The sequence below is a fragment of the Lactuca saligna genome, chromosome 6 (assembly GCF_052625555.1).
Source record: "Lactuca saligna cultivar CGN05327 chromosome 6, ASM5262555v1, whole genome shotgun sequence".
Taxonomy (NCBI): Eukaryota; Viridiplantae; Streptophyta; class Magnoliopsida; order Asterales; family Asteraceae; genus Lactuca; species Lactuca saligna.
This window is the reverse complement of record NC_136422.1, coordinates 34,063,504-34,079,051: the sequence shown is the minus strand read 5'-3', so window position 1 is coordinate 34,079,051 and position 15,548 is coordinate 34,063,504. Positions and strand designations below refer to the sequence as shown.

The following is a 15,548-nucleotide window of genomic DNA, read 5'->3' as shown; positions in this document are numbered from 1 at the left end:
TTGCAAGTAAAACATAAAATAACTTGGGCATCTTTAGGCCAGAAAATCGAAATTTCCTTGGCTAATGGGCCACTTAAGCTTGCTATTTTATGTATTAATGATAAATCCAACATATTAGTATTTGAAATTATATGTTTAATTTATTTAGGAACATACTTTTTTATTGATACAAATTACAGAGTTATTAAAAAATACAATATCAAGATTCATAAGTTTTTTTAAATTAATGATATATTATTTTATTACATAATCTATTATTTTCTATTTAAAATCAACACTCTCCTTTCCACGGGTTTTTAACCTAGTGATTTATATTTTAAACTGTGCTAAATATTTGGCAACAAGTTAAGGGACTATATTTATATTTTTCTAATTTTAGAAGGACACGAAGTGTAAGACCATGTTCGAACCCTTTTAAGCTAGAATTGGGCATCTTTTGTAATTTCAGATTTTGCAAGGGCGGTTGTCACCTCCCGCCGCAAAACCTTAAACCCTTGAAGGAGCTCTGCTAACCCCTGTCGCAGCCATTAATCTCCGTTTCCTCACACACAGGGAGCATGGAGCGATCTCAGAAGACTCACAGGTCTCGTCAATCTGGCCCCTCAGCCAAGAAAAAATCCGATACTGATAAGAAGAAACGCGGCCTCACCGATGATAAGAAGCGAGACCCTAGTACTGATAAGAAGAAACGCGACCTCACTGATGATAAGAAGCGAAACCCTAAGGTTTTCCGAATGTTTCTTAATTTTCCTGTTTTTTCATGATGCATAGCCGTTTTTTTTTTTTTTTTTTTTTTTTTATATCTTCCACCATCTATACCATTTCTCAAGATCGAATTGGTGCCCTAGTGTTGGAACGTTGGAGCAAAATGTAGTAAATATGATTGTAGTGGGTCAAATTTCAAAGCTTTGTAGTCGAGTTTTGTTTCCATCAATTTCAAAAGTTTGACAAAACCTTTAAACTGTTATGCAGGCTTTCGCATTCAATTCAACTGTGAAAGCTAAGCGTCTACAGTCCCGCGCTTCAGAGAAAGAGCAGCGTCGCCTCCACATTCCAACTATTGATCGCAATACAGGGGAACCTGCTCCTTATGTTATCGTTGTCCATGGCCCTCCTCAGGTTCTCATCAAACTTCAATCATAATCAGCTGAATCCAATTCAGTTTAAATCCAATGTAGTTTAAGCACCTCAGGTGGAAAAATTAACCTCAGTTGTAACATTTTCATTTTAGGTTGGAAAGTCTCTACTTATAAAATCTCTTATCAAGCACTACACCAAGCATAACATACCAGATGTGCGAGGTCCAATCACTATTGTATCAGGTATGTTTATAAAAAAAATTCTAACGTATGTTATGAAATTGGTACTCATAGTATTCATGAGTTTTGATACACACATCCCTTTTGTTTAATTAGGTAAACAAAGAAGGCTACAATTTGTGGAGTGCCCAAATGATATCAATGGTATGATTGATGCTGCTAAATTTGCTGATCTTGCACTTCTGCTTATTGATGGAAGCTATGGTTTTGAAATGGTGAGTTTTTGTTACTTCTTTTAATAACTTTTCACATGATTTTCTAAATCCTCATAGCAACATACACATTTTTCAGGAAACATTTGAGTTTCTTAACATCATGCAAGTTCATGGATTCCCAAAAGTTATGGGTGTTCTTACACATCTTGATAAGTTCAAAGATGTCAAGAAACTCAAAAAGACAAAGCAAAGACTCAAACATCGTTTCTGGACAGAAATTTACGATGGAGCAAAATTATTCTACTTATCTGGTCTTATTCATGGAAAGTAAGTTTCTTTACACATTTCTATGTTCTTTTTATTCATTTAAAACACATATATAACTGAAGTAACATAATTTTCAGGTATGTGAAACGTGAAGTTCATAATCTTGCAAGATTCATTTCTGTTATGAAATTTCATCCTCTTTCATGGAGAACCAATCATCCTTACATTCTAGTAGACCGTTTTGAAGATGTTACACCTCCAGATAAAGTGTCAAACAATAAAAAATGTGATAGAAACGTGACATTATACGGTTATTTACGTGGTTGCAATATGAAAAAAGGAACTAAAGTGCATATTGCTGGTGTAGGAGATTATAATGTAGCAGGTGTAACAGGTTTACCTGATCCTTGCCCTTTACCTTCAGCTGCAAAAAAGAAAGGGTTACGTGATAAAGAGAAGCTTTTTTATGCACCTATGTCTGGATTAGGGGATCTTTTATACGATAAAGATGCTGTTTATATAAACATTAATGATCACTTTGTTCAGTTTTCTAAAAAAGATGATGAAGATGATGGTTCAGGAACTAGAGATGTAGGTGCAGATCTTGTGAAATCACTTCAAAACACGAAATATTCTGTTGATGAGAAGTTAAATAATAGTTTTATCAATTTTTTTAGTCAAAAAAGTGGAAAAATTACAAATGGTGATGACAATAACTCCATTGAACCTATGGAGGAAGCTAATACTGTTGGTTCTGAAGAGGAAAGTGAAGATGAAGAAGATCTTGATGACTCTGATGAAGATAACAACCCTCATGAAAAGTCAACTGATAGTCAAAAAGTCAAAGATAACATTCAGGAAGAAGTTGAGATTCATGAGGGGAGAAGAAGGAGAAAAGCAGTTTTTGGAAACGAAAGCGAGCTTGATGATCAAGAGGTATTATATACTTTTTTTACTATGAAATATTTTTTTATCAAAAGATTTGTTCTCATGTAATTTGTTTATACTTTATATTTACAGGCTACAGATGATGATGATGAAGATGAAGAAGAAGATGATGATCAAAATTCTTCTGAGGAAGAAGAGGAAGAGGAAGAGGAAGAAGATCTAGAAGGTACAAAAAGACTCCATTTTTTTACATATCTAGATTTGTTTTTATTGAAGCAATATAAAAAATTAGTTTTTATGAAAATAGAAAATGCAGGGAATGCTTCGAAATGGAAAGAATCATTAATTGAAAGGACAATATCAAGAAAAAGCATTAATCTTATGCAACTTGTGTATGGGAAGTCTGAAACAAAACCAGATGCCTCTTCCCATGAAGAAGTTGATGCAAATGGAAGTGATGATGATGATGAGTTTTTCAAGCCCAAAGGTGAAGGAAACAAGAAATCAAGCGAAGGAGTGGAGGGCAATATGGTAAATACAGAAGATAGTTCCAAGTTCACAAACTTTGCTAATGTAAAAGACTGGAAAGATGGAGAAACAATTGAAAGCATTCGTGATCGTTTTGTAACCGGAGACTGGTCAAAGGCTGCTCGTCGAGTCGAAGGTGCTGACGTGGACGGTGAAAATGACGATGATGCCCCTGTGTTTGGTGAGTTTGAAGACTTGGAAACAGGTGAGAAGAATGAAGGTGATAAAACAGAGCCTGACTCAGTTGCTGAAGAACGAAGGCTCAAAAAACTTGCTCTTCGTGCAAAATTCGATGCTCAATATCCTTTAAAAAATTCATTTCATTTGACTTATTTATAATTAATAATTAATAAATTATATAAATCACATGGTTTTGAAGTCATTGCTTTTGTGCCCTTAATTCCTACATACATACAATGAATCCGATTCATCTGATGAAGATGATGATGACAACAATAAAAAAGTCAAGAGTAATAACAACAAAGCCAATGAAGTTAGTTATATCGACAAGGTAAAAATTTTCCACAATTTTTTTTTTTTTTAATTTTAAAAAAGTTTTATTCTGTTATTATTAATTCATGAATGGGTGATGCAGTTGAAAGAGGAAGCTGAGCTTCAGAGACAAAGAAATATAGCTGAACTGGAAGACTTGGATGAGGCCACACGGTTAGAAATAGAGGGTCACCGCACTGGAACCTACCTCAGATTAGAAATTCATAATGTCCCATACGAAATGATTGACCATTTTGACCCTTGTCATCCTCTTCTCATTGGTGGAATCGGTCTCACTGAAGAAAACGTTGGATACATGCAGGTTAGTAGAATAAAAAAAATAATAAAACATTTATTAATTGATCTTTTGAATTACTATTTACAATCTACCAATATTTAAATTGTATATTTCAGGCAAGATTTAAGCGACACAGATGGCATAAAAAAGTACTAAAAACAAAAGATCCAATCATTGTTTCAATCGGATGGAGGCGTTACCAAACACTCCCAATATATGCCATTGAAGACATAAACGGGCGCCACCGTATGCTAAAATACACCCCCGAACACATGCACTGCCTCGCCATGTTCTGGGGCCCACTCGCCCCTCCCAACACCGGGATCGTAGCCGTCCAAAATCTCTCAAATAGTCAGGTAAACAAAAAAATGAACAAAACTGTAACTTTACTAATTCTCAGAGGGCTAGAGCGTAACTTTTTTCTTTTCTTTTTCCAGGCATCATTCCGAATCACAGCTACTGCGGTTGTCCTAGAGTTCAACCATTCCGCAAAAATCGTTAAAAAACTAAAACTAGTTGGCGAACCGTGTAAAATTTACAAAAAAACCGCACTTATTAAAAAAATGTTCACTTCTGACCTTGAAGTGGCAAGATTCGAAGGCGCGTCGATTCGAACTGTTAGTGGGATTCGTGGACAAGTGAAAAAGGTAAAAAGAAAAAATTAATTTTTTTTGGGTGTGAAAATTGTTTATGAAATTTTTGGATGTGTTGACAGGTGGGAAAGATTGAGTTGGGTAATAAGCCGAAAAAGATGGGGGGAAAAGTTGAAGAAGGAATAGCGAGGTGTACGTTTGAAGATAAGATTTTAATGAGTGATATTGTATTTTTGCGCGCGTGGACTCAAGTTGATGTACCGTGTTTTTATAACCCGTTGACAACCGCCTTGCAACCACGTGGCGACACCTGGCGCGGTGTGAGAACAGTAGCGGAATTGAGAAGAGAATATAATGTTCCAATTCCTGACAACAAAGATTCCCACTACAAGGTAAATCTTTTGTATATGATATATATATTGGTAGAAAAGTTAAATTATAACCAAGTAAATTACATTTTTTTTTTTTTTTAAATTTTGTAATACAGAGGATAGAAAGACCATTGAAGAAGTTCAACCCAGTTGTGGTCCCGAAATCATTGCAAAGTTCGTTGCCATTCCGGTCAAAGCCGAAGGATGTGAAGACAAAGAAGGATGGAAGGGCGGTTGTTCCAGAACCACATGAGAGAGATGTTCATAAACTGGTGCAGCATTTGCAGTTGATTAGGCATAATAAGGTTTGTGTTTTCTTTTTTGTGGTTAAAATAACTTTTATTAGGGGGGAATGATTTGATGGGTTTTTTGTTTTGGTGATTTGTAGATGAAGCAGCAGAAAATGAAGAAAATGGAGAAGAAGAAAAAGTATGATGTGGAGAAAGCTAAGGAAGAAGTGGTGACAAAGAAACGTCAAAGGGAAGAAAGACGGGAGAGGTTTCGGAGCCAAGATAAGTTGCAGAAGAAAATGCGCAGAGATTGAGGCCACTTATAATTTTTGCATTTAATGGTTTGTGTTTTTGTTAAGTTTTCGAGGCTTTATGAATAGTGGGATAAACTTGAAGGTGAGATTTGTATTATTTTATAATTTAGACTCGTACTGACGGCAAAAATGTTGTAAAATTTTGGTTAACTTATATATGAGATTGGTTTTCCTGCGGTTCGTTAATACGTGGATTAAAGTTTAAAGACTAAGAAATGATTTATTTATACAAAATATTCTTCTTAAGGCTAGAGTCAACCATTAGGAGATGTAGTCAGTAATTCAAAGCAAATTTTATTGTCCAAGTTTCTTGGTTAATGCTACAAAGATGTAAAATATTAATTTGTGCATAGAAATTGGTTAGTTTCTTTGACATTCAATCTTTAGCAAACATTACACATAACTACCAATGCAAAATATAATTTCATGACCCCTGTGTTCATGTTAAAATATGTAGTATTTATAGCATCTAAAATGAGATCCATATGCACAGTTACAATTTCTTTTATAACAAACATATTCCAAGTTAACAAACAACCGCTTTAATAAATAAAACATTCAGCATCTCAAACATTACAATATCCTCTCATGCAAAAGGGTAAACAGAAAAAAAAAAAAAAAAAAAAAAAACTTAAGAATACAAACAACACCTCTTCACCCTTCAAGTGGAAAACCCCAAACTGCCCTTCAACTTTATCTGTCTATCTTGCTTTAATCTGTCTGCATAGATCCAGCATGGTACTTTTCCAAATCTGCATCCAAATCTTCTGCAGACACCTTCTCACCTCGTTCTCCCCCTCTACCCCTTCCTCTGCCTCTGCCACCACCCCTACCTCTTCCACCACCACCACCACCTCCTCCTCCTCCACCACCACCACCACCACCACCTCCTCCTCCACCCCCTGCCGCCCTCATTGCCCGAGCACCACCTCTAAGTCTCCCCATAACTCCACCTCTGTTTCCAAAGTTACATGTCAATAACTCAAATAAAAAGACAAAAAGAGTCCACTAATTGATCACAAATCAAACTGCTATAAAAAAAAAAGAGATAATACCTTGCGGGTGGACCATTTTGCCCTCCATAATTGGAAACAGGAGGCATGAGAGCAGCACCATCGTTTCCCATGTTTGTTCCTATTAATTCAATCTTCATAGGCTTTCCATCTAATTGAACATTATCATATCTTTTAATAGCCAATTCTGCATCTCTACGCCTTGAAAAGACTACTTCTGCAGTTCCCTAATGAAAAAAATTCTCATTAACTACACCAAGTAACAAAATTTCTTGAAAGGATGAGATTATTCCCAAATCAAGTACCTTTGATCTGCCACTTCTATCATAGTGTATAGATGCTCGCTTTATATCACCAACCTCTGCAAACAGCTCCTGCATAAATCAGACACTCTTAATGTTCCACAAATAGAAGCTTTTTGCATATTTCTACATAAATCCTACAAAATTACCTTGATATCATCATTAGAAACACCATAATCCAAGTTAGCTATAAGAAGTTTAGTGCCAGTTTCTATTCCTGACGACACCCTGTTTGATCTTGCAGGGTGGGCTGCAGCATGACCTTCGAACATTTCGTGTCCCCATGTTGTATCTGGTGCTTCAACCTGTAGGATATAACACATAAGACCATAAATTGTCGATACTATTGAAGAGAGGGAACTGGAAAGTAACTTGGCCCGAAATCTAGACACATTAATAGCAAAAGCAAAATCAATCGCTAATCCCAATTAGGTTTACTTCTGACATTCATTAGATACTGAATTTTGTTACGCCACTTCTTTGATTAGATCTAGTGACCAGTGCAAGCACGTAAAACCTGTTATTCGACGGATTAATTAAACTTTGTCTTAGATTCCGTACCTTTTGAGCGCCATATGGTGTTGACCTATTGGAGGCACGATTTGGCAAACGGCGAGACGGGCCAGGGCCGGAATTACGAGCTTTAGATCTAGGGTTGTCAGACCCTCGTGATTTCTTGTTCGCCTTTATCATATCATCGAGAGACATATCTAAATTAGACATGATTGACCAATTGATACAAAACCCTTTAGAAAATTTTGAGCAGAAGTAAAGTTTCAGTAGTAGGGTTTAGCTCCGCATGACAAACCCTTGGCTAGTTGGCTTCACCGTCTATCTATCAACGAAAAGGGAAGATCATATAATTTTACAATTTGCTACCTCCATTTTTTCTCAACTACACTTCGAGCACATGTAGTTCTATTTTGTAACAATTAGCCCCTTCGTTATAAGGCTGAGCAAAACTCCGTCCAACTAGGGGTGTAAGTGATCCCAGCTATTCGGGATCGACTCATTAAAAGCTCAACTCGATATCGAATTAACAAGTCCGCCTAAATATGAGGCTCGTTTATTAAACGAGCTCGAACCGAGCTTCAACTCAATATCGAATTAATGTATATTCACTTTTCCTATATATATATATATATATATATATATATATATATATATATATATATATATATAGAGAGAGAGAGAGAGAGAGAGAGAGATAGGTTCAAATATTTTTGACAACTATTGTGTGACTGTGTGCACCAATAAGAATTCAGGAAATAATTAATTATTAAATAAATCATTTAAGGGTATTATAGTAATCTTGACATATTTAAATATGGTAGATAATTAATATGTTCTTTATTATTCCTTTAAATATGGGATGTAGTCAAAATCTGTTGAAAAAAACCCTAGCCGATCACGTATACATCGATTTATCCTCCCTCTCGTTTTCTTAGCATTGGTCCCTGCTATTCAGTGGGGTTTCGGAGGTTTTGGGCTACTGTAGAAGGGAAGATGTGCTAGAGGTTTGATCAGAGGGCATCAGAGGGCAGGAGGGGTTCCGATGGGGCAAAGAAATCAACGATGAAGTCGAATCTTCATAGGCCTTGATCGATGGGAACAGAAGAGAAAGAAAGCGAGGGGAGGAGGTATCGATCTCCTATGAGTGATTAGACCGAAGAACAAAAGGAGAAGCAACGGGGTGGGGCTGTTGCTCCGATCGAAGCAGGTCAGGAGGTGGAGAGGATGTGGTGGTGGTCGCCGATTCTTCTTCTCCGGTGAAATCTAGGTATTTTTTTATTCATGTCTTCCGATTGATCACAGAATGAACGTGTTGAATTTTATCAAAATTTATACTTTGAAGATTACATTCTATTAGAATAAGTTACAATTTTTTTAATGTTTGCTATATTCTATCAGAATTACAACCCATAATACCAATTTAAAATATTATATGCATTCTGCCAAAATTTAAAATGGCATATATATATATATATATATATATATATATATATATATATATATATATATATATATATATATATATATATATATATATATATTCTGTCAGAATAATGGTAGTGCAGTAATGGTAATTGCACTTTAGAGTTAATGGTTCTTTTAGAATTTGTGTTTGCCTTTTTTGTAATAGATTTGCTATGATATTTTTCCACAGAATGAACATGTTCAGTAAAGTCATTCTTAAAGAATACGATATTTTTTTTAACCATTCTTAGTTTTTGTTGCATTTTTTATAGGAATTGATTGAAGAATGGTTTGAAGACATGATAGGAAATGTTTGAAGAATGATCAAAGATTGATCACACTCACATTTTAAGAATCTTGTTATGTTTTAAAGAATTACACTTATCATTCTTTCAGAATTTTGTTGTTATTCAAGAATGTTCTTTGTATCACAATCATACAATGTAATTATTTGATATATTATTAGTGCAAGAAGACATGTATTCTTTATAAAATGTTAGTGTTGATAATATGTAATACAATTCTTTAAGCATGTTAATATATATAAATATTGAATATAATCATATTCTACAAGAATAAAATCAAAAATATATTTACTAGTTTATGGTTGATTTTCATGTCATTCTAACAGAATGAAATCGGATATTATTAAAAATTATATTCGAATTAAATTTAAAAAATTCATATTTTTAAAAATAAGGGTATTAATTATCCCTTAAAATCTGGAAATTTCCTTTTTTAATACAGGTTAATTGACCAAAATACCCTTATGGTGAAATTTATGTTATTATATGGTACATGTTACCCTATTTTAATATCATAGACCCTCAGATCAAGATCATTGATTCTATTTCATCCGTTGGTCCAGATTTGTGCATATGGGCACACAATAGATGTCAAGAACATTTGAACCTAGCCCTATATAGAGATAGGTTCAAATATATATATATATATATATGGGAAAAGTGAATATACATTATAACCCCACCTAAGCTTAGGTACTAAACCTCATGAAAATATGTTGTTTTACTATATAAAGATTGTGATTAAGGGATTCACGATTAACACTTGAAGATGTAGATTCAAGATCGATGCAATAGTTTTGATAAAGAAGCATGGATATTGATTATCTTCGACCTTCGTGATAGTGGAAAACAATAATGTTTGTTAGGATAAAGTAATAAACGATAATGGATGAAAGAAAACATGGTTGGTAAAACGATAATGGAGGAAAGAAATGTTATATGGATGGTATATTACTAAATGAAAACCAAACCGTATATTTTTACTAAGTTAAACGACATATTTTAGAGGTTTAGTACCTAAAATTATGCAATGTATATTCCTTATCCCCTATATAATAAATATAGGCTCGTTTAGGCTTGCGAACTCACTAAATTGTTCACGTGCCAAGCTCGAGCTTCATTTTAAGGCTCGAATCGAGCTCGAGCTGCTTTAAAATTAAACGAACTGAGCTCGAGCTTGGTCAGGCTCGGGCTCGGCTCGGCTTGTTTACACCCCTACGTCCAACCCATCGAAAGGGATATTACGCATCAGTGTGTAGGAAGTAGGATCGTGGATTGATTTAGGAAGTGTCATGGAGGAGCATACCAAACGGAATGTAGCTTAACAATATAAACTTGGAAAAGTGTCACTCTTTAAAATACTGAAAGGATAAGTTTTGTTTGAAATATTGATGTAGTTTAGGATTAAATTATGAGAGGTTAAAAAAATGAAAAATGTGAGGAGCAACATCAAGTGGATAAACTTACAAAACTATATAACAATATAAAAAATGAACAAAGTAAACGAGGTCGAGCTAACACAAGTAATAAAGAATTAATAAGCTATATTGCGTTGAAATTTAAAAATATTACGACTATTGTGGATTTTACAAACCATCTAAAGCTTATATGGCAACTTAGGAGCTTGTTTTCTATTTAAGTGGTATGGTTAAGGTGTGTTTGATTTGGCTTTTAACCAGGTCTAAAGGTGGACTGTGTCCAAAATATCCAATTGACACGTTTAATTTGGCTTTATTGTACTTGGTACATTAAACATTGATCATTTTCCCCCTCTTAAACATTGAATGATTGGGACAAACCTTGGACAAAAATCAAGAATTCCAGTTATGCACTAATCATCGTCGCCTCTACAGAGAACAGAAACAGAGAAGATCGATTCCTACTATCTCCTTTTTACCAAACTCCTCCACCTGATTCACGCTACATTCTTCTCTCCATACCCCCCATCTATTTTCTCTCTATAAATTCTCTTTCGATTTTGATTTTAACTTCTAAGATTTCTTGCTCTTAACAGTCAAAATGAATTCCAATCACTTGCTTCTCAAAAAACCTATTAGAATGGCATCCATGATATATCTTCAAGCCTTCTAAACCTATAAATTCAATATATTTTTGTGTATTTGTGTTTATAGTCTAATTTCCTTACATTGTAATTGTATATTTTAAATCAAGGCAACTCAATGAGATTCCATTCAAGCCACCATAGCTTATGTATCGTTGCATGTAATTTCTTGAATTTTTATCTCGGATCCCTTTGATGACTTGTAAACACATTCATTCTGTTAATCTATTGAAGAACTTATGTTATAATGTTTGTGTGTTTTCAGGATTTTATTAGTGTGCCTAATGTTGTAAACATTTTGCTTTTGCCTGTGAACTTTAATATGATATTAAAGCAGTTTTGAAAGCCATTTGTTAGAAATTTAGATACATTATAGAACTAGCTTCTTTGAATTGCATAATTACTTGTCTTACAAGTGTGACAACCCTTGTCCTTGATTTCAAGCTTTTTCATTCTTAGTTCTATGATTTGTTTTTATAAATTGTAACTGGATCATTGTATTTCATATTTTATAATAATCGAAATAGTAGAATTTTGCATAAAGCAATACACCGATTCATGTACATACCACACATTTCAGTTTTATGTTGGCGATCAACATAGTAGGATTTATCAATTTAAGTTTGGTATATTTTTTTATAAATATTGATTAAATAAGATATAAGATGTTAATATGAACAAAGTAGGTGTAGATAGACTGATTCTTAATGTAGTAGGAGATAATCAAAGTAATATGTAACATCCCAAAAATAAGACCCAAAAATTTCATTTTAAATTAATAAAACCAGTATACCATAAAACATCATCATAAGAATCCATATAAAACAAATGTCTCAATCATTATATCATATCACAGTAAGCGAAGAAGATGCGGAACGAGGTGGTGCGTGCTCTACATTCAACATGAGCTCTTCCCTTTGAAAACAGAAGTACCTAAAACATAAACTGAAAACCGTAAGCATAAAGCTTGGTGAGTTCCCTAAAACACCACATACCAATCATACAAATAGGCCTAGCCCTAGGGTTCATTCCAACCCGAACAACAAGTATGGCCCCTGCCCTAGGTATATTTCAACCTAAACATATCACAGTGGGCCCCGCCTTGGGGTATATTTCAACTCGAACATATCATAGTGGCCCCCGCCCTGGGGTATATTTCAACCCATCATGCCATATTAGGCCCTGCTCTCAAGTGTGTTTCAACCCGATCACAACATGTATCACACAACAACTAACATACTACATAACCAAATAATGGGTCGGCATGGTGCCTTTGACTTATGGATATAAGAAGGACACTCACCTCGTACTGCTGAATCACACTGATAACTCCCTGGATGTTGGTCCGACAAATCCCCGAACTATAAATATCAAATAACATCCAATTAACAATTGGATTCCAATCCATAACCATCATACCATAATTAGGGTAAATGACCATTTTACGCTTTACCTAGTTTGGACCAAGACGTCAGCCCAAACCTAATAATCCAAAATGCCCAATTACCAAATAGTTGTATAAGGCCCAACCACGGTCCAATTATCCAAATTGGGCCCAATTCCCTTCCACAAGCCTTAATCCAAGGTTCAAAACATTCTTAGTCCAAAACACTCAAATTCTAATGTCCTAACAATGCCCTAAACATATAAGCCTAAACTATGGACCAAACCGAAGACCAAAATATCAGAGGCCCACTCTGCTGAGTGAAGGGCGTACTTAGCTCGTACGCCCAAAGTACTTGCCTTAGGGATTGTACGTTAAGCATACCTGCTTGTATGCCCAACGTACCCTCATATACAACCAACTTCCATATTAAGCACTTATTCCATAAAGACTTTACTCCACAACCTAGATCTGACTTTCTTGGATTGATTTATCACATAAAGTTGCTAACTTTACATTCATGCATGGATAAATGAAACTCCTAAGCGTAAAAAGGACTTAATATGTGACTTAATGCATGCATGAGACCCAATACTCCATAAAGTTGGCACCTTTATGTTTAAGGAGCTCCCAACAATCTTATATCTAAATAAATAAGTCCCTCAAACGTCTTAACTCAACACCCAACCCAAAAAGGGACCAAAGACATAACAAATCAAGCCATAAAGGGATCTAAATATCTACAAGCCAAGGTATGAACAAGGGTGACGATTCTGGATTTGATGGCTCCTCACCAAGCAAAGCACATACAATCTTATTTACTTCCTTCACAATGAGCAAAAAATGACACCAAAATCTTCTCAATAGCCTAAAAAACCACAAAGAAGGCTTAAGGATCGATTTAGGATTTTAGGAGATTTGGGGGCTGGTAGAGAGGCCAACCCTAAAGACTTTAGGTCCTTAAAGAGAGTACAACACACTTAAATTAGGGTTTCCTTCACTCCTTGTACACACAACGTACTCCTCTTACGCCCAACGTATGAGGCCGAGGCTTCGCGATCCTTCCTTCTTAGCATGCTTAGCGTACACTAGTGTATGCCCGCGTACTTAACCTTGCACTAGTATGCCCCGCGTATTGCCTATGTATACCTCGCATACTAGGGTTTCCCTTAAATCATAAAATACTCCGAATACCATAACTTCTTCATTATAAAACCAATTTTGATGATCCTTATATCCACGAAAATGTAAAGAGAAGCTCTACGTTTTTATCAACTCATATGTGCCTTAAGATTTCCCAAACAAAATCCAATTTCCTTAAAAGCCCAAGTTGACACTATACCGAATACCCTTGGCTCCAAAACACAAGCCGAACACCTGGATCATTTAAATTACATCACTCACACCCAAATAAGAAACAATTTGGGACAGGGCGTTACAACTCTCCCCCAATTAAATTAGATTTTGTCCTCGAAATCATTTCTATTATCCCATGCACCAAACGAATTACAGCAACACAACCACAATCCCAAGTGCGCAACACCCTTCCACAAGGTGAACAAGCCTAACCTTAGCAGGGCTCTCCAAATCCGAAAATAAAATGAATCCCTTCTTAGCCAAAAACAACCCCATGCAGAATAGCCTCATCTACTCAACTTGAAATTTGAAATCTCGAATTGGTCTGACTCCCTGATAGACTGCCCATACTGAATTGTTGTTAATTCCATTTCACTTATATCCCAACCAACTACTCAATTTCTGATTACCTGAAGTTCCGACTAGAAACTAAATCACAGATCATGCACTGCTGCCAACAAATTTTCACTTGACTAAAGGTATTAGATATTCCTTCGAGAGAAGGCACATCCTGATCTTAACAATTCCATGAAACAACACGAAACAAATTGGGAGATAAACCTTCTAGTGTTGAAAAAGAAATTGTTTCCTTTAACTGCCAAACCCGCATGCCTCTGCTGAAATTCTGGAATCCCATACTTGCCTGACCCCTACACGGATAGAACCAATCCAAAACACAATCACAAGAGCCTAATCAACCATCAAAGTTTAAACCATCCTTTAACCCTGAACCCTTCAACTGATGCCCTTGGCATAAAGATACCCTATTTCATATCCTCCTGAAATGAAGACCTTGCACATACACACCCGCAATTCAAGGACTTACACCTGCATTGCCATATACACACGGGCCTCGCCCACTGGTCCCACCCAAACTATACCAAAAAGCATGCCTCACCCACGGGTCCCACCCATCTTGAACTATATAAGCCTGACTCCATCACGGACACCAATGATCCTCGAGCTAAAACAGAGAAATGGTCTCCGAAAATCCCGACTGTCATGCTCATGGCACGAACTGATCCGCCCTTTATACTCATGACCACCTCAACAATAGGTTACCACAAACTAGTGAATGCTACGATCCCCACACAATCTTACAACACTACTAACCAACCATGGTTACCACCCATGGTCTTACCACATTCGAATCATATCAACCCCAATTATCCTGAGTCAAACCCATATCCAACTGAATTCCAATAAGGTGTTCAGGTCATGTTTCGAACCCTAAAGCCTTCATCAAACAAGAACAGTCAACGAGACTCTAACACAACCCTCGACCTGGATCCGATCACAAGCCTGCTATGTATAACAAAGAAGACGCCAACCATCTGTTGGAAGTTTTCTGAACTCCCAACTTACACAACTTCAACCCTGTTGGCCACTTGGGTCGCGTCTCCTCCTAGATGGGATGTGAAACTTGCCCTAGTTCTACACCCGATCAAACTCCCAAAAATTATGATTGATTTCCCTCACTTTGATTCTTCGAATCTCTCCCATATTATAAAATTTGATGGATTTCTAGCCCATCTTATTTTCATACAACATGATCCTCCTATGACTTGCGCTTACCAATACCAACATTCCATTACTAGCTAAAATTGATGATAGCCCACCCCTGAAATCCAAAAGATTACTCTCGAAATCTTAACAGGTCTGATAATCCCAATCACCTACCATGATACCGTACC

The 15,548-nt window shown here is 35.9% G+C and overlaps 2 protein-coding genes across 2 annotated transcripts; one reads left to right on the top strand and one right to left on the bottom strand.

The window, feature by feature from the left end:
• Positions 1 to 461: 461 nt before the first annotated feature.
• Positions 462 to 5,641, top strand: LOC145000281 (P-loop containing nucleoside triphosphate hydrolases superfamily protein). The gene is made up of 15 exons (XM_078959482.1): positions 462 to 725; positions 973 to 1,119; positions 1,232 to 1,322; positions 1,416 to 1,534; positions 1,611 to 1,801; positions 1,879 to 2,677; positions 2,762 to 2,855; positions 2,937 to 3,456; positions 3,569 to 3,668; positions 3,753 to 3,971; positions 4,064 to 4,303; positions 4,385 to 4,594; positions 4,663 to 4,932; positions 5,028 to 5,216; positions 5,300 to 5,641. Exons 1-15 carry the CDS (start codon positions 558 to 560, stop codon positions 5,453 to 5,455), a joined length of 3,513 nt encoding a protein of 1,170 aa, XP_078815608.1. The 5' UTR covers positions 462 to 557; the 3' UTR covers positions 5,456 to 5,641.
• Positions 5,642 to 5,981: 340 nt separating this feature from the next.
• LOC145002173 (THO complex subunit 4A-like) lies at positions 5,982 to 7,606 on the bottom strand. The gene is made up of 5 exons (XM_078961472.1): positions 7,332 to 7,606; positions 6,920 to 7,075; positions 6,774 to 6,842; positions 6,511 to 6,695; positions 5,982 to 6,410 (listed from the first exon to the last, which is right to left on the bottom strand). Exons 1-5 carry the CDS (start codon positions 7,491 to 7,493, stop codon positions 6,167 to 6,169), a joined length of 816 nt encoding a protein of 271 aa, XP_078817598.1. The 5' UTR covers positions 7,494 to 7,606; the 3' UTR covers positions 5,982 to 6,166.
• Positions 7,607 to 15,548: the final 7,942 nt, after the last annotated feature.